Raw genomic sequence first — 19,080 nt, forward strand, 5'->3', positions numbered from 1 at the left:
AGCATCTCCCTGTTCCAACGATATGAGCAATTGAGAATAAGAAATTGTACTTCTCAGAAAATTGGATGTTTTCGTTATGTACATCAGATGTTGAGCATTCTTATATTTTCACCACTATAGCATGTCCCTTAACATCACTGAAAAATGCAATTATACAATCTATTCGAAATCTGATCTCATGTGGTCAAAATTTAAGCTTCCATTGTGGTAACAGAAAAAAGAAGAAAATATTCACCATTTAGAAAGCCCAAAGGCTGCTATCCTTACTGCTAGACAAAATCGGTTGTGAACTTGTGAAAGAAAAAACTCCAATGTATTTATAGGCCATGAACAAATTCTGCTCATCGCAGTCTTGCAAATTTGCAATGCAATACACTTCCAAGCCTGAAAGGCTGGTGCACCCTCATCGTATTTGACTATGTAAGGAATCCAAAAAACTACACCTGTATTTACACTGGCACATAAATAGACCCAAAAATGGAAGGACAAAAGAAGAGTTGGATCAAGAAAAATCGACCATATTGCCTGCGAGATCTTGTCTGTTGGCTTTCCGCTCCTACCGTGTTTGAAAGTTCAACTTCTTGAGGCAGAGAGCATACATGAAAGCGAAGAACACTGCAAAGAGCACAAGCACCGGTGCAACGACCGCCATGAAGCTCCTGTGGTATCCAAAATGATGTGTTATGTAGTAGCTGATTGTCTGGTTAGATTGGCCTGGGACGGTGATGATGTCTTCCATGTCTCCATATTGTGTCACTATGAGCCCATACACTGTCCATGCCAATGGGCAAATCCAGTAGTACCAGATCCACCATTTGGGGATTTTCTGGACAAAGCAAGAACAGAATAAGTAATTGATCTTACGAAAAAGCAAGAACTGCAACAATCATCTAATGTAGGAACACAACTTACCGGTCTTGGGATGAAGAAGCCAGAGAAAAGGTTGAATAGGGAATAGAAAGCTGCGGCGAAGATGCCTGCAACCTCATGGTTTGGTGAGATTGATACAGTCATCATCCCGTAGTAGGTGAAGTAGAGGAAGGAAAAGTAGGAGACGAAGAAGAACCAGAAGAACTTGACAGCTGTCCACTGGAAGCTCATCATGGCGTATACGATGAGGGTGTAATACGAGGTTTGGACGAAGACATAAGGTATCTCCATGACAACCTGAAGCAACACACAAAGGCTTGAGATACCCGAAGAAGCCAATGACAACCTTAATACTTTATCTACCACTCTGTTTAGTTATAGCTCTTTTATTTTACTCTATTCTTACCTGAGCAATGGCATATGGCAGTGCAGAGTACATCCCAGCAGCCCTCTCTCGGTAGAAAACTGTTCTCTCGATTGAAACAATTGGTTGAACGGTTGCACAGTTGTTGATGCCGACAAACATCACTGCTGTGTACATTGCTCCAATGACCATTCTAAGAGTATTGGCATCCCCCCTGCATCACAAGGCACCAAAAATTCAGATGCTGGTACATTAGGATTAAGGAGTCAAAGATGAAGATAAGTACAGTAATTACATATTGGTGCCAATCTTCCAAAAGATGGAGCCCAGCAGCAAGGCTGTGAACAAAGTGAAGGAAAATCTGACAAGGTTGTAATCTGGGCTGCGCCAATAGGTCAGCCAATGCTTCCAGAGGCAGGCTTTGAACTGCCCTATAATGGATTGCGAGTATTCTGTAGGAAAATACAGATCTGATGTTCCTGGTTCTGGTCGACTTAGCTGGCTCACCAATACCTTGTTTTGCCTGGAAATACAGACAGTGTATTGCATGAGAATTTTGTTCCTTAAAGTTGTGCCATGATTATGCACTTTGAGAAAAACATTAGAGGTCCATATGATGAAAAACATGTTTTTCTTACTTGTACAGATCTGAAGTCCTGTAGTAGTCAGCAAAATCCATACTCAGGCGTACTTCTGCAGCAACTGAACTGACCTCAAGCATCCACGTTGCAGGGTTGTACTTATCTTTGATTTTAGGCACTCCAGGAATCGCCTGGTAGCATTGAACATAATATTAGACATAAAAAAAATTATTTTAGTTATTTAAATGATATCTCCCACTTAAAAAAACCATAATCGTGTAATTCTATCCGTACCTCGAAGTATTCAGTCATTTTCTGTGAGTTGCGACCCAGTTTCCCAGAGTATATTACCTGGCCTCCTCTTTTCAGTAATAGTAACTGCAGGAAAGAGCTCGAGTTATAGTTTAGTTGCTGAAAAGGTTGAACTAACACTTAAACTGATTTGTCTATGTTCAGTGTTCACCTCATCAAAAGCTTCAAAGATGTCAATGCTTGGCTGGTGGATTGTGCAAACCACTGTCCGTCCAGTGTCAACAGTGTTCCTCACTGTTCTCATGACAATTGCTGCTGCTCTTGCATCAAGACCTGATGTCGGTTCATCCATGAAGATGATCGATGGATTTGCGACAAGCTCCACAGCTATTGTTAACCTCTTTCTTTGCTCTGTTGAAAGACCTGAAATTCCTGGCAGTCCAACTAAAGCATCCTTCAGATTGTCGAGCTCCACTAACTCCATAACTTCATCAACAAATTGCTGAAACCATTGAAACAATGTCAGATAAGAGCTTGATAAAGCAAACAAAAAATTCCAAGTTGTATGAACATTTCTTGACATATATTTATCAAATCTCAAGCATCCAATTAACTTGTACCAAGATCCAAGAGGTATACACTAATTGTAAAAATCAAGTGAAAATGCTTAATTCACCTTGTCAAAGTAGCAAAATGATTCGATATTCCAATATAAGTTAGTAAGCAACTAAAGATATAGTATTCCAAAAGGCAAAAAGACATGACTTACAATCTTGATTTCATCAGTGATATCTTGATCTCCGATCTTTTCAGGAAGACGCAGGAAGGCGGAGTATATCAGAGATTCCCTAATCGTGACCTGAGGTGAATGGATATCATTTTGCTCACAATAGCCAGAAATCCTTGCAAATGTTGCTTGGTTCTTCGGATAACCAGAAATTCTGATATCTCCTTCAATGTAACCACCAGTCTTTCTTCCAGCTAAAACATCCATAAGAGTGGTCTTTCCTGCTCCACTGACTCCCATGAGTGCTGTTAGCACTCCAGGTCTAAATGATCCAGTAACATCACGTAACAATTGGAGCCTATCATCAGTCACTCCTTGCTGTTTCATTTCCTACATAGATAGGAAGACCTCATAAATTTTCCAGATTTCTAATTGAGGAGGAAGGTACGATAAGAACATGACAAAATGCTGTGGAAAAAAGTCATGAGGACTCATTTTGATGCTTGTTTGAGGAAAACAATGATGAGAAAATTGTGCATAGTGAACTCACTGCAGGCATGTCGACATAGTAGTTCACATCATCAAAACACATAGATAGAGGGGAGAATGGAAGAACCATTCCTCTTCTTGGAGCAGCTTCATTGCTGCCAACGGACATGACTCGTGAAATCCCATTAGAAATTCCATTTGATGAACTATTGCTCAAACGAGCACTCAGTCTCATCTCTCTCATTTCCTCTGAAATAATTTTAGCTTTCAGTTTAGAAACTTTTACTTATGCTGTCCTATTTACATATGAATTCAGTCAGAATAGCTTACTGTTATTGGACCCATCCTTCGATTTCATGCTGCCATTTCTTCTTGTGCTGCCATTGCTTACTGTCTCTCTCGGAAGCCCATTGTCTTCTGCTTCCTTTGCAGTTTCTTCAGATATAACAGCTTGTGGTTTGCCCAAGGCTAACGAGTAAAGAGTAAGTGGGTTACATACTGATCCAAAATTTATTAGCAGAACTCGGAAGGCAATAAGATTAATTTTCCAATACTTACGATCCAGATACGTGAGGCACAAAGTAAAGAGCACATTGAAGAAGATTGTGAAACCTAACAGCCCTGCTGCTCCAATCCAGAACCAGTTTTTGTCAGTAAAAATGTTGGCGCCTTCAAGCATAGCCATACCTAGTCTTTTAGGAACACCATTCTTGTCCTATCAACATGAACACAGCTTGTTAGAAAAGCATACACGTCAATCAGTGAAAGATGAGTGCTGCAATGAGCTAACCATTACAAACTTGTCCATCCACCGAGGAGAATAGAATTCATTCACTGCTAGAGCATTATATCCATACACCAGCGGTGAAATCCAATAGCCCCAGATCCACCATTTTGGGATGAAGTCTGTTGATAGTGGAGAGCAAAGGACTAGTCAGCAAAGCTGCAGAAGAATGTGAAGTGAAAATGAACAAGATAAGTAATCGACCTTTTGGCAGAAGAAATCCTCCAAGGACAAAGAAGATGAGAAGGAACAGGGCTCCTCCGGTTTGAGCAATGATCATGGATCTACAAAGGCCAGCAATTGCTCTGAAAAGCCCACCAGCCATCTGCTGGATCAAGAACACAAGGAGCAACTGCTTGAAGAATCTGCGCACAAAGATGGCAATTTAGCAGTCACAAAAGTTATAGGTCCTGATTCACGTAACAACATGTACTCTACTCCATATGTACCTGTCAGCTTCTGGGGCAAATCCCATAGTGTAGTATGTGACAACCACCCATACTATGGATTCGATCATTGAAAATGGGATTCTGAGAACGACATTCGGTAGTGTGAATATCCAAGCAGGGTAGAAGAGGAGGTCCCGGTGCTTGAAGAACACCGGCAACCTTGTGATGGTCAAAGGGAGCTCGGCAAAACCATTGAACATGTTCACAATCAGAGTAAAAAGCAGTGCTCCCACGTAGACAAAACCATCATCCAGATTCCTTGTGTGCATCTGAGTCCTTAGAAAGACTGTTGACGCGATAAGGGCTACAATAATGAGCTTCGGAGTTCACCGAGAAATAATGTCAGGTTCTTCGCATTGTGGATTTTAAGAAGTGGCGATATGGACAGGAAAATTATGCCCACCTGTATGGTCTTGAAGATGTATACAAATGAGTTGCGCTTTATGAGGAGCCACTCCTTGTCAAAGGATGCCTTGAGGAGCTCTCGAGTTGATACCGAGTGCTTGGAGAATACCAGGGCAGCCTGATGGCTGCGGCTCTTGTCAAATGGCACTGAGAGATGGTTCTCGAGTTGTAGTCCAACATGAAACCGTTTAAACGTCTGCGCAAATTCTGAGACTGAAACATATCGGTACGGTCTCTGCTTGTCAGCCCAGTACTGCTCCTGATCCTTCTTTGATGTCACCTGAGAAAATTAAATACAAGGCTTTCATTTATATCATAACATGGAGCTTTCATCCCTTCAAAAATAATAATTAACATGGAACGCTCAGGAAGACGGTAACTGATAACTAGGCTAGTGCTTGATGTTACCTCTTGAAGAAAGTCTGCAGTGCCCTTGCGCTCTGGGCAGCGAAAGCCACAGGACTCAAAGAATTCAAGGACACAATCACGGGGTCCCTGATAAACAATCTGGCCTTCTGACAGTAGGATGATGTCATCAAAGAGTTCAAAGGTCTCAGGGGCTGGCTGGAGGAGGGACATGAGGATGGTGGCCTCGCCCAAGTGCACAATCTGCTGCAGACATTTGACAATCTGAAAGGTGGTGGAGCTGTCTAACCCAGTCGATATCTCATCCATGAATAGCACCTTTGTCGGACCGACAATCATCTCTCCTGCAAGTCAGATGAGCCAAATCATTTCAAAGACCTGCATCCTGGTAATGTTCTGAAAATTCCTCGGATTCATCAATTTATATTATTATTTATTATTATCATTATGAACCTGGCAGGAGCTCTGTCTTTTCAATTAAGAAGAAATCGATACAGTTTGGTAACAAGCAATATCATGCTGACACCAACCATTGACCCCTCAACACAAAATCCGTGTGAAATGGTTTGAAGTTGTTGCTTTAGCATTGGTATACATTTCTAAGCTAAAAATCAAGCTGCTTTCCCGATTGCACTTTCGGCCCAGCTTCAATTATGTGGAATGCATTTTATTTCTGCAAAAAATTGGCGGAAGCACTGCCCTTTCATGAAGAAGAAATACAACATGCAACGTGAAAACAATTATATAATGCAGCGGTCTTGTTCTTCGCAAAGCAGAAACAAGCTAAAGAAACTGCTCGTGCAGGAACGGGTCAGTAAGCAATGTAGCAACAAATGTAAACTGCAACCCGTCCATAATGCGATATCCCCGCCAGCAGTTTTCGGCCATATATATATTTATGGTCCATTATTTTCAGCAACTCTGCAAATTGCCGCTGACTCTGTAAAGTGTCACCACTCGGTAATCTGCCACGGCATAGGCTGCTGCTAAAGGCCAAAAGAAGAGGCATGAAGCTCTAGCATGTCAGGATCACGATTAGTTCCTCTAGAGGTTGGATCGTAGCGTTCGTTCGTACGTTCTTAGAGGAAACACCGAAAGAGTGGCAACGACCCTCCAACAACTGTGCAATGGCAGCACGCTAATGGCCTCGTGCCCTCCCAAACTCCCAACCAAACGCTCAGGCCCCTAATGTGTGGACCTGAAACACATCTCAATGGCACAGACACCCTTCAACCGTAGGAACCACAGGATGTGACACAGCAACTGTATGTATGTATGCATGGACACCTAAACCTCACCAGCCTTCTAGAAAGGCCAACATGTTCAGCAAATTCCTCTCAGGAGGAGCCTCTAAGGCCTTGTACAATGGGAAATGCTTAGGCAGGTGCTTAGAAAAATAAACCGGATTTTTCTGAAGCACCGGTGCCTATTTTTATAGGAGAGACGCTTAGTTAAGCGTCTACCCTGTACAAATAAGCACCGGTGCTTAAGGAAATCCTGGTTTATTTCTCTAAGCACCTCTCCTAAGCACCTCCCATTGTACAAGGCCTAATACGACATGCCATTTTTTATTTCTTTGAAAAGGAGGATTATCCTACACAGCCATTTATTAAATATAATATGATGTGACAGAATGGTGAGGTAAGCATGACGGGGTGATGGCGAGAGATTAGGTTACCGGTGGTGACGCGCTTCTTCTGGCCGCCGGATATGCCCCTCTGCATCTGGTCGCCGACGATGGTGTCCGCGCATATGTCCAGCCCCAGTATCTGTCCCCATGGAAAAAAAAGGCACAAACAAACTTGGTCAAAAAACAAGCACTCCGTCATCACGTCCACGTCCGTCGCGGTCAAGGTAATCACGGCGAGATTTCCATTTCGTTAGGGCCACTCGTCAAACCGGGGGTTGATGGCCCGAAAGGAACCGCTACCCGCCATGCGGGACAAAGAAAAGGCCGCGGCCCCGGCCGGGCATAACGGCAAACAGGTCACGGGCATCTCGCGGCCGGCCGGCCGCCGGTGCGATGCGATGCGATGCGCTGCGCCTGTCATCGCGATCCGGTGACGCCATCATCACGGCGAGCCGGAGCGTGCGTCCGTCCACCAACCCCCCGTCCCCCAAAGCTAGGCGCAGCGAGGCCCCACCGACGGTGGAAAATGGAGCAGAGCTTCTGCGCTTTCCAAGCAAGTCAAAAGAGGGAGAAGGGGTGAGCGAGCTGCAGACCGACGCACTGCCTACTTGCTACCGACTCCCGCTGCCACTCGAGTCGAGTCGGAGTGCTTATCCTTCTGGCTATGCTGGCTCAGCCTCAACCACTACTCGCTGCGACGACGGCGTGGGTTGGTGTTCTTGGTTCGTGTGGACCGTGTGCCGCCACCCCCGCCACCATGACTGCTACCACCACCGCACCTCTGCTTCGTGCTGTGCCGTGCTGTCCATGACTGACTGGGATTGTTCCTTGCTTGAGTACACTGCACACTGGCCATGATCAAGAAAGGGGGAACATTTTCTAGATGGGTGCAGATTTGTCAATGTGTGGTCGCTGTAACATCTCGCCAACCTCGCCACGGTGCGATTTCGGCCAGGCAAAAAGAAGCGAAACCAAGAAAACTGCAGCCTCATGCGACGTCAGAAAAGGACATTCAGACAGGCGTGCGCGCGCGCGTACGTACCCTGAGGGTGTAGTCCGTCTGGAGGCTGCTCTCCACTCCCTCCATCGAAGTGGCCTGGAGACAGACAGGGAATGCGTCATTGATGTGCATAGTACAGAGAAAGTAAATAAAAAAGCTTGGAAACAAAGCATGTCCGTTTCATAAGACGCTTCCTCTTTTGTGAACCATCTGAGAACACGTCGGCCGGCTCACCTGCCAGTCGTATCGTTCGTACATGTTTCACACGAGTGTCATTTCGTTTTAGAAAAATGGAGCCCCTATCTTTTGGGGGGCATGTTAAGAAGGTGATGGTCTATTATTAGAATGTGAAGTTTCAAGGACAAAACACAAGTTAAAACAACACTGATCATTGTTGAATTTTTTTTCTTCTTTTACTACTCCTAAGTGAATCTAAGTTTGGAATTGTGATTGTATGTTTCTATAGGAACCAATCTCCTCCGAATATTGTACCCACAACTGCGGCGAAAAGAGCGTGCCTACCTTCATAAAAAGGTCAACCTCCGGCTCCGGCCGGATGCCGGCCTCCTTCTCCCTCCTCGCCAGCTCGGTCAGGAGATCTGCAACAGAATATATTTGTCCCCCCATCATTCAAAATCCTCAATCATCCACCACTTGTCCGAAAGCCAAAGCCAGCAAGGCCGTGGATTAAAGTTCTTCCACGCAATCCATGCACAGGTAGCTACCTAGCTAGCTAGGTAGCTAGGTGAAGGGTTGGTGTACTTACCGTACTTGGTGCCGACGCCCTGGCACCTGGCCGAGAAGTCGAGCGTCTCCTTGACGGTCATCTCGCCGACGTGCACGTCCGTCTGGCTGATGTACGCCGCCGTCTTCTGCGGCACGAACTCGTCCAGCGGGAACCCGTTGTAGGCCACCTCGCCGCCGCGCGCCAGAGACGGGTCCAGCTTGCCGGCCAGGGCCAGCAGCAGGGTCGTCTTCCCCGACGACGGCGGGCCCAGCAGCAGCGTCATCCTCGAGGGCCGGACGGCGCCCGAGATGTCCTTGAGGATGGTGAGTGTCGCCTGCCGGCCCAGCCGCACCCCGAGGAGCCCCAGGGCGCCCTCCGCGATGTTGCGCGCCGCGTTGAGCAGCGTCGGCAGCGCGCGGCTGCCCACGTGGCACCGCGCCTGCACCGTCAGCCGCTCGAACCGCACCTCCACCGTCGGGAGCTCGATGCCCACCCTGCATGCATGCATGCGATTTTCAGTTCGATATTATTTTCTTCCCACAAACATTATCCATTTAATTATATATAAGATTTGTCTAAAATCAAGCCTCATAAAGTTTGATCGACTTTATAGAAAAAAATGCAACTATTCACAATGTAAAATCAATATCAGTAGATGTGTCATGACTTCAAACTTTATGAAGTTTGACTTCAGACAATTCTTATATGCAGAATAAAAAGAACCGGAGGGGTACTTCATTAGTTACTTATTAATAAGGTACAGGACACAAATAAACTATTTTAGCATGTTCGATGGGTCAGCGGTTGATTTTTATGTGTCTTCACGCCATAAAAGGAAATGATCTATGTTACTGTTGGCGCCATCATTCATCCACGTGGGGAGCAAGCCAGCTACGGTGTGGGTTTGGCTGTCAACTTTAGGCGACCTTTGGGGCCAGAGACAGGCAGAATGTTTCCATTTCGAATCTCACACAAAGTGCATCATTTTCTATCAAGAAAGTAGAAAGAGCACTCCTAAAATACTGCAAACTTGTAGTCCCAAAAGCAAACCGCGAAGAAACTTGAACTAACACATATTCCATTTCTCCTTTTGCAAAGGTTGATCTGAACTAAGGCGTAGTACACGGCTAGTGCTACTGGTGCACAACTCCATGGATTGTTCAGTCAACTGCTACTAACTATACTACAGTATTACGGTTGATCCTAATCCACAACTCGAATTAAGTTATGCAGAAGGAGACTGCACTCAAATTGTGTGGATGTCAAAATTTAACTAACTCCACAGGTTAATCTGCAAAAAAAATTAAAAAAAAGAACAGTTGGTGTGCTGATGTCATGCGCATGCCTGCTGACGTAATTACGCAGGCCCTTGTGGTTAGTTTCAGCTCGGTCGGTACATTGATTTGGATCGGTTCACCTGCATGCAGCGACGTTTCGACAGGTGCATCCGGCCCACTAATTAGTTCCTGGAAACATATTGCAAACAGGGATAGGGAGAGAAGTGAACGCCAATATCTAGTGCCACATTGCCATCAATCACTTTCTTCGTGCGTACAGCTTCAGCCACACCAAGAAGACCACAGACTACTTTTCAATCAACACATCACAGCACGTGTGAAAACTGAAGCCTCCCACAGGTAAGGATGGCCGGGAGCCTACCGCACCGGGTGGGTTAAAAGTCTTAATTTCCGGAGTATGGAACGAATAATTCTGCGAGAAAGTATGGATGGAGGATTATACTCGTTTTGGGAGCGATATCTGATACGAGAGATCGGCCGGGTTTTTTAGCGTCCTTTTGCCTGATTGAGTGCGCATTGCGCAGTTGAGAGGTACCTTTCCGAGTGTTTTGAATTGAAACATGTCTGTTGTGGTCATGATCGACAAGTTGTTGTTCTTGTGGTGTTTATATTAAGCAAGGAGCTAGTAATGATTAAGATTATGCAACAACCGTGACATGCAATGGCGTGCGCCTGCACGTAGTCCGCTGCTACGGCCAAAGTTTCAAGCCAGTGGAAATCGCATGCTTAATCAGCTTTGTACTTATTTTGTTGGTCGGGGTCGCACGCGAGTATAAAAACCAAAATGAGTAACGGCAAGCTGTGGTAGCTGAAGTGGATTACGTATGTTTGGAGTTGATTATTGACGGGGGGGAAGCAGGTGGTAATTAACGTACGTACCTGTCGATGCGGTCGCGCAGCTTGCGGAGGAAGCGCTGGTTGTCCTCCTCGGCGACGCGGAAGACGCGCTCGATGAACTCCTGCCGCTCGCCCACAGCCAGCTTCCGCACGTCCACCTCCTTGTACTGCTGCTTGCCTTCTGCCGCCCCGTCAGTTGGCGAGGCGGCGGCCGCGGCGGCCGCCTCGGCCTGGAGGATGGACGTCCTCATGCGGCTGTAGGTGGGGAGGCGCTCGATGGCCGCCCACCGCAGCGCCTCCTCGTCGTCGTCGGCGCGGCCCCGGCTGCCGCGCCTGCTCCCGCCGCCGCCGCCGCCCTGCAGGAAGGCCTCGTCGACGCCCCACGTCTCCACCCCCATCCCCCGCCCGATGCTCCGGCTCATCCGCCGCCCCGAGTCCCACACCTTCTCCATCGCGCCCCAAGCCCGATCGCTCACCTAGGTTTACTCCGCGCGGTCGAACGAGCCCTGCGCTTGCGCGGCGGCGTCAGTGCGGCAGTTGGTGGCGCGCGGCGAGTGCCACTGCCATGCGCGCGGGGCGCCTAGCCTCGGGCCGCGATGATGAGAGCGGGAGCTGGAAAAGAGAGGGGGAGGGGTGAGTGGGCTGGCGGGCTGGGGAATGGCAGGCGTGGTGGTGCGCGGCACTTATACGCGGGCGCGCGTGGGGTTGGCGCCGGTGATTTCCCGCGATTTCTCTCTCGCGTTGCCTTTTGTTCAGCTTTTGCGACTACGGGGACGGGGACGGGGCGAGGTGGTGCGTCGCCGTGTGAGACATGTGGTGGTCGTCTTTGTGGGTTGGTGGGGGCGAGCCGGGCTTCTACTCGGGTGGGGTCGACGCGGTTGACCGCGCCGGGATGGGGGCTGCCGAGCGGCGGTGCGGTGCGGTGCACGGGGAGACGGCCCCTTGGCCCGCTCCCGCTCCGGTGCCGCGGTAGGTGCCGGCCAAATATTTCGGGTCGTCGGCTTCAGTTACTGTACCGAGCACAGCGCCGGGATTGACTGGTCGCCTGGACGGTGTATGTTGCCGCGATGTTGTAAGGCGGACCTTCGCCCTGCTGCCGCCAGCATTTCGTTGTTCTCTGTAAGACTTAGGGTTTGGGGAAACTGCACGACACCCATAATGGATGTGGCTATCTTATATATATAAGGGGTACATAAAGGTGTACGGTACAATATACAAGACTTATACAGAGGTTATATATAAATACAGTTTAACACCTTTCCTCAATCTTAACTATGCCCTGAAGTACAAAGTACGTTAAGATTGCGTCTGCAGCCTACAAACTGAGGTTGTGGTAGAGGCTTCGTGAAGATGTCAACAAGTTGATCTTTTGAAGAGATGAACTTGATGTGGAGTAGCTTCTGTGCAACACGTTCCCGCACAAAGTGATAGTCAACTTCAATGTGTTTTGTCCGAACATGAAACACTAGATTAGATGACAGATATGTAGCACCAATGTTGTCACACCAAAGAACAGGCGGCTGAGTTTGAGAAACTCCCAATTCTCTCAACAAGGACTGTACCCATATGATCTCAGCTGTAGCATTTGCAATTGCTTTGTATTCAGCTTCAGTGCTACTCCTGGACACTGTAGCTTGTTTACGAGCAGCCCAGGCGATCAAATTAGGACCAAAGAAGGCATGTCCCCCCGTGGATCGCCTGTCATTTGGATTACCAGCCCAGTCTGCATCTGAAAAAGTAGAAAGCGTAGGAGACGATGCTGGCTGAAGGAGTGAACCATATGAGGCAGTAAAGCAAACATAGCGAAGAATGCGCTTCACCGCTGTCCAATGAGAAGTCTGAGGAGCATGAAGAAACTAACAGACACGATTGACTGCATATGAGATATCGAGCCGAGTGATAGTCAGGTACTGCAGACCACCAACAATACTATGATACTCAGTGGCATCATTAGAGATGAGAGGATCTCCATCAAAAGCAGACAGACGATCAGTACCAGACATAGGAGTCATGGCATGTTTGCACTTCAGCATACCTGCTCGTCGCAACAAGTCCATTGAGTACTTATGCTGCGTGAGTGTCAAACCGACAGGAGAACGATAAACTTCCAGGCCAAGGAAGTAATGCAACGTTCCTAAATCCTTCACCGCAAAATCACCACTCAAGGAAGAGATCAGACGATCAGCAGCAACATCAGAGGAGCTAATGAGGATAATGTCATAAACATATACCAGAAGATACATCGTCACCTCAGGCCGATGCAGAAGGAAGAGCGAGGTGTCAGCAGTGGAGGGAACAAAACCAAGTGACTGAAGAACAAAGCCCAATCTGGCATGCCAAGCACGAGGAGCCTGCTTCAGCCCATAGAGCGCCTTGACCAGGAGACACATATGATGAGGGCGAGCAGGATCAACGAACTCCGGGGGCTGACGCATGTAAACCTCCTCACCAGAACACCATGGAGGAAAAGCATTCTGAACATCCAGCTGACGAAGAAACCAGCCCCGAGTAACAGCCAAGGACAACAGAAGCCGTATAGTTGTCGGTTTGATCACCCGACTGAACGTATCCTCGTAGTCAAGACCATACCTTTGCTTGAACCCTTTCGCCACTAACCGTGCCTTATAGCATTCAATAGAACCATCGGCATGCTTCTTAACTTTGAAGACCCACTTGGAATCAATAACATTGACACCAGAGACCGGGGGAACGAGCTGTCAAGTACCATTTGTCAACAATGCCTGATACTCTTGCTCCATAGCTTGACGCCAATGAGGAATCCCGAGAGCAACCTGGAAGTGACGCGGTTCAGCCGAGGGATCTTCCTTGATGTGAGCAACACAGGCCGCAAGCCAGGCCACCGTCCCATCTTTGCGTTGCTTGGGACACACAATACTGGATCGGCTGCGTGTATGTGGTCGATGAGCAACAGAAGTAGGTGGTGCAGCAGGTGGCGACGGCACCAGCGATGAAGAAGCAGCCGGTGAGTCGGCTGGTGATGGAGCATCTGCGCCGGGCGAGGATGAGGCAGAGCCAGGCGAGGCAGCGGTCGACCGGGCAGGTCAGCCAGTTGGCTCGAGGCCGACCAAGTCTCGGGAGGCCGGCTCAGGGGAGGCCGGCCCAGGCGACGGCTCAGGGGAGGCCGGCCCAGGAAATACTGGCCCAGGGGAGGCCGGCACGGGCAAGGCCGGCGCTGAAGAGCCCGGTCCAGTGGCAGGTGCATGGCGAGACGTGCATGGCTCATGCATGAGACTGCTCCCCACGTCAAGTGCAGGCGACAGCTCCGGCTCCTCCAGCAACTCAAGGCGAGCTCCACGACTCGTTCCTGCAACATGGTTAGGCAACAACGCAGGAGAGTATGCAATATCAACAAATTGAGCAGGCAGTGGAGAGGTGGAATGCGAGGATGAGACCGGAGGTGCGGGAGTTGTGGACAACGACGAGAACGGGAAAACATTTTCGTCAAACACAACATCACGCGAGATGCAGACACGGTTGGATGGAATATGAAGACACTTGTACCATTTGTGAAGAGAGCTATACTCAAGAAAAACACAAAGTTTTGACCAAAACTCAAGCTTACGCTTATTGTAAGGACGAAGATGAGGCCAGCATGCACAACCAAAAACTTTGAGAAAGGTATAATCTGGAACCTCATTAAGCAACAGTTCAAGTGGTGTTTTCATCCCAAGGAGTCGTGTAGGAAGCCTATTTATGAGAAAACAAGCAGTGGAAAATGCATCACTCCAAAACCGAAAAGGTGACGATGCATGAGCAAGTAAAGTGAGGCTAGTTTCGACAATATGACGATGCTTACGTTCAGCCGTGCCATTCTGCTGATGTGTATGAGGACAAGACACCCGGTGCGAAATCCCAAGCTTATTAAAAAAGAATTGAGGTTGTGATACTCACCCCCCCCCCAATCTGACTGGACATGGATAATCTTATGCTTAAGAAGACGCTCAACACGAGCTTGAAATTGTAGAAACACATCGAACACATCAGATTTGCGCTTGATAAGATAAAGCCAAGTAAACCGACTATAAGCATCAATAAAACTGACATAATAATTATGACCACTCACAGAAGTTTGGGCAATGCCCCCATACATCAGAAAAAACAAGCTCAAGTGGAGTTTTGACGACACGACTCGAATCTAAAAACAAGCTGATGACTCTTGCATTGCTGACAGGCATCACAAACTGTGGCAGCATCTTTATTGGACACAACGGGAAGACTATGACGATGAAGAACACTACGAACTATGGGAGTGGCAGGATGACCAAGCCGTGCATGTCAATGAGTAGGCGACACACGAACACCACTGAGCACCCGAGGAGCAGAAGGCAGATCAAGTGCATATAGTCCATCGCGTAGGCGACCTCTAAGCAGAACGTCCCTCGTGGCCCGATCCTTGATAAAAAAAAGGATGAAACTCAGTGAAAACATTGTTATCACGAGTAAGTTGAGGAACAAACAATAAGCTACGAGTAGCAGAAGGAACTCTAAGGACATTACGAAGATGGAGAGATTTTTGTTTATGAGTTAAGAAAGAGGCCTGACCAACATGTGATATGTGCATACCTACTCTGCTGGCGGTGTGAACCTGATCATGTCCACGGTATGGCTCCTGGATGGAGAGTTTGCCCATCTCGCCCGTCAGATGATTCGTAGCGCCCGTGTCCATATACCAAGTTGGATCGATGGGATATGATGGAGTGTGGCCTGCTTTGACGAGCAGGCTCGTGAGTGGCCAAGGCAGCATGTTTCTCATTGCCTTTGCCATTGTTGCCGATGCCGAGAAAGTCTTGCTTGAAGCTAAAGAAAATATGCCCTAGAGGCAATAATAAAGTTATTATTTATTTCCTTATATCATGATAAATGTTTATTATTCATGCTAGAATTGTATTAACCGGAAACATGATACATGTGTGAATACTTAAACAAACAGAGTGTCACTAGTATGCCTCTACTTGACTAGCTCGTTGATCAAAGATGGTTATGTTTCCTAACCATAGACATGAGTTGTCATTTGATTAATGGGATCACATCATTAGGAGAATGATGTGATTGACATGACCCATTCCGTTAGCTTAGCACTTGATCGTTTAGTTCATTGCTATTGCTTTCTTCATAACTTATACATGTTCCTATGACTATGAGATTATGCAACTCCCGTTTACCGGAGGAACACTTTGTGTGCTACCAAACGTCACAACGTAACTGGGTGATTATAAAGGTGCTCTACAGGTGTCTCCAAAGGTACTTGTTGGGTTGGCGTATTTCGAGATTAGGATTTGTCACTCCGATTGTCGGAGAGGTATCTCTGGGCCCACTCGGTAATGCACATCACTTAAGCCTTGCAAGCATTGCAACTAATGAGTTAGTTGCGGGATGATGTATTACGAAACGAGTAAAGAGACTTGTCGGTAACGAGATTGAACTAGGTATTGAGATACCGACGATCGGATCTCGGGCAAGTAACATACCGATGACAAAGGGAACAACATATGTTGTTATGCGGTCTGACCGATAAAGATCTTCGTAGAATATGTGGGAGCCAATATGAGCATCCAGGTTCCGCTATTGGTTATTGACCGGAGACGTGTCTCGGTCATGTCTACATAGTTCTCGAACCCGTAGGGTCCGCACGCTTAAAGTTTCGGTGACGGTTATATTATGAGTTTATGAGTTTTGATGTACCGAAGGTTGTTTGGAGTCCCGGATGTGATCACGGACATGATGAGGAGTCTCGAAATGGTCGAGACATGAAGATTGATATATTGGAAGCCTATATTTGGATATCGGAAGTGTTCCGGGTGAAATCGGGATTTTACCGGAGTACCGAGGGGTTACCGGAACCCCCCGGGGGATTAATGGGCCATAGTGGGCCTTAGTGGAGAAGAGGAGAGGCGGACAGGGCAGGGCCGCACGCCCCTCCCCCCTAGTCCGAATAGGACAAGGAGAGGGGGCGGCGCCCCCCTTTCCTTCCTCTCTCTTTCCTCTTTCCTCTTCTCCTAATCCAACAAGGAAGGGAGGGAGTCCTACTCCCGGTACCGGGAGTAGGACTCCTCCTAGCGCGCCTCCTCCTAGCCGGCCGCACCTTCCCCCTTGCTCCTTTATATACGGGGGCAGGGGGCACCCTAGAGACACAACAATTGATTTGATCTTTTAGCCGTGTGCGGTGCCCCCCTCCACCATAGTCCACCTCGATAATACTGTAGCGGTGCTTAGGCGAAGCCCTGCGTCGGTAGAATATCATCATCGTCACCACGCCGTCGTGCTCACAAAACTCTTCCTCAACACTCGGCTGGATCGGAGTTCGAGCGACGTCATCGGGATGAACGTGTGCTGAACTCGGAGGTGCCGTGCGTTTGGTACTTGATCAGTCGGACCGTGAAGACGTACGACTACATCAACCGCGTTGTGCTAACGCTTCCGCTTTCGGTCTACGAGGGTACGTGGACAACACTCTCCCCTCTCATTGCTATGCATCACCATGATCTTGCATGTGCGTAGGAATTTTTTTGAAATTACTACGTTCCCCAATAGAAGCGGCGATGACAGCGGGAAGCGATGTGACCTGGAAGGCTGCACAGTTGACAGGGGAGCTGAACGCCGCATGAGGGGCAACAGGCACACGGGCGACCACCCACGGTCGTGGGCAAGGGGGCGGCGACGGGCGACCGCTGAGCCTGTGGAGTCAGTGGTACTGATTTGCCACCTGCAGGTGACTTGAAGAGCTTCCCTTTACCACGAGTGGCAGCATTGTCAGCAATAAAACTCGGGTTGGGACGGCGGGACTTGATGCGCTGTTCCGTGGCGAGGAGGCGGGCGTAGAGCTCATGAGGTTCAAGCAGAGTATCACAACCATTGATGTTCTCAGCAAGGTTATCATAGTCGTCGTCCAGGCCGTTCATGACGAAGGTGGTGAAGTCCTCTTTGCGAAGTGGTTGACCAATGGAGGCCAAGGTGTCTGCGAGACGCGTCATCTTGCCGAAGTAGTCGGTAATGCTGAGGTCAAGAAGCTTGGTCTCTCCCAGCTCCGTATGAAGAGTGTGAGCACGGGCCTGCTGCTGAGATGCGAAGCTTGTGTGAAGGGCCGACCATGCCTCTTGGGACGTGGCAGTGAAGAGGACCAAGGAGGACACCGCCTCGGTGAGTGACGATTGGATCGCAGAAAGGATGGCCTGATCCTGAGCCACCCATGCATGATACGCCGGGTGATGTGGTGGAGGACACGGCAAAGAACCGTCGACGTAGCCCTCCAGGTAGCGATTGCGGAGAAGCGGCAACACCTGTGCATGCCACGACAGATAATTATCCGTCGTCAGTTTCACTGGGATGAGATGCGCGAAGTAAAACGGCGCGCTGGCCACGGCATGATCAGCGGCAGGAGGCGACGTGTACTAGCTCATGTGGGACGAACCACCAGATGCACCAGGACCCATCGTTGTGGAGGAAGTAGCAGCCGGTGTAGGAGCTCCAGGATAGGGCGCGGCCATTGCTGGCGAGTAGTAGCCACCGTAGGGCAACGGCGGTGGCGAGGTGCCGTAGGGCACAACCGGTGCCCTGCCAGACCCGGCAGTGTAGGACGTTGCGGGCACGACGCCGTGTGGTGCAGCCGCAGCGGCCGAGTAGGGTGAGGCACCATACACGGTGTTGTACACGGAGATAGCGACAGGTGCCGCCCCATAAGGGCCTGCTGACAGCGGCGGAGGAGCAGCCCCGTAGGGCCCATAGGGCGCCGATCCGGCAGCAACAGGAGCCACCCAATAGGGGTTGTTGGCGGCGGAGGAGTAGCCCCGTAGGGCCTGTAGGGCGCCGATCCCATCCAGGGACCAGCATACGAAGGACCCTCCCAAGCAGGCGGAGGCGCGGTCGGTGACGGCAGCGGCGACTGATCTGAGGAGGCACCCATCATCGAGGATTGGCCGATGTAGACCGAGACCAGGGGCACGAGGAGAGGAACGGCGATGCAGGCGCCGTGGTAGAGACTGGCGCGACGGCGGCGGAGGAGGTCGGTGGCTCGGTGCGATCGCGGCAGCGGCAACGAAAGACATAGGACTGGTTAGGGTTGATACCATGTAAGACTTAGGGTTTGGAGAAACTGCACGACACCCATAATGAGTGTGGCTATCTCATACCGAAAAAGGCTTTCGCCCCGCTTTATATATAAAGCACCAAACCATAAGCATCCAGTACAACCACACGCCACGCCACCGCAACACACACACACACACACACACCCAGGACAGGATACATAGGCGCTGAGCGCAGCAACACCACTCCTAGCACTAC

General features: G+C 48.9%; 1 protein-coding gene and 1 pseudogene across 1 annotated transcript; both read right to left on the reverse strand.

The window, feature by feature from the left end:
- Window positions 1-291: 291 nt before the first annotated feature.
- Window positions 292-11,504, reverse strand: LOC125525219 (ABC transporter G family member 42). The gene is made up of 21 exons (XM_048690229.2): window positions 10,822-11,504; window positions 8,684-9,138; window positions 8,440-8,516; window positions 7,960-8,013; window positions 6,966-7,056; window positions 5,330-5,631; window positions 4,920-5,201; window positions 4,517-4,833; window positions 4,272-4,432; window positions 4,074-4,189; window positions 3,842-3,998; window positions 3,614-3,751; window positions 3,345-3,532; window positions 2,837-3,184; window positions 2,279-2,569; window positions 2,110-2,193; window positions 1,873-2,006; window positions 1,530-1,757; window positions 1,277-1,448; window positions 913-1,167; window positions 292-826 (listed from the first exon to the last, which is right to left on the reverse strand). The coding sequence occupies exons 1-21, from the start codon at window positions 11,229-11,231 to the stop codon at window positions 557-559; spliced, it is 4,530 nt and encodes a 1,509-aa protein (XP_048546186.1). The 5' UTR covers window positions 11,232-11,504; the 3' UTR covers window positions 292-556.
- A 5,811-nt stretch (window positions 11,505-17,315) lies between these two features.
- On the reverse strand, window positions 17,316-18,866 carry LOC147960302 (uncharacterized; annotated as a pseudogene).
- Window positions 18,867-19,080: the final 214 nt, after the last annotated feature.

The sequence above is a fragment of the Triticum urartu genome, chromosome 7A (assembly GCF_056163025.1).
Source record: "Triticum urartu cultivar PI428250 chromosome 7A, HENAU_Tu73, whole genome shotgun sequence".
In the NCBI taxonomy this organism is placed as follows: domain Eukaryota; kingdom Viridiplantae; phylum Streptophyta; class Magnoliopsida; order Poales; family Poaceae; genus Triticum; species Triticum urartu.

Excerpts from the sequence above, each read along its gene's own strand:
- LOC125525219 (XM_048690229.2), bottom strand. The coding sequence starts at position 11,231 with ATGGAGAAGGTGTGGGACTCGGGGCGGCGGATGAGCCGGAGCATCGGG. Across the intron at positions 5,632-6,965 it reads GAAGAAGCGCGTCACCACCG|GAGAGATGATTGTCGGTCCG; the intron begins GTAACCTAATCT and ends TCTGACTTGCAG. Across the intron at positions 2,007-2,109 it reads AAATGACTGAATACTTCGAG|GCGATTCCTGGAGTGCCTAA; the intron begins GTACGGATAGAA and ends CAATGCTACCAG.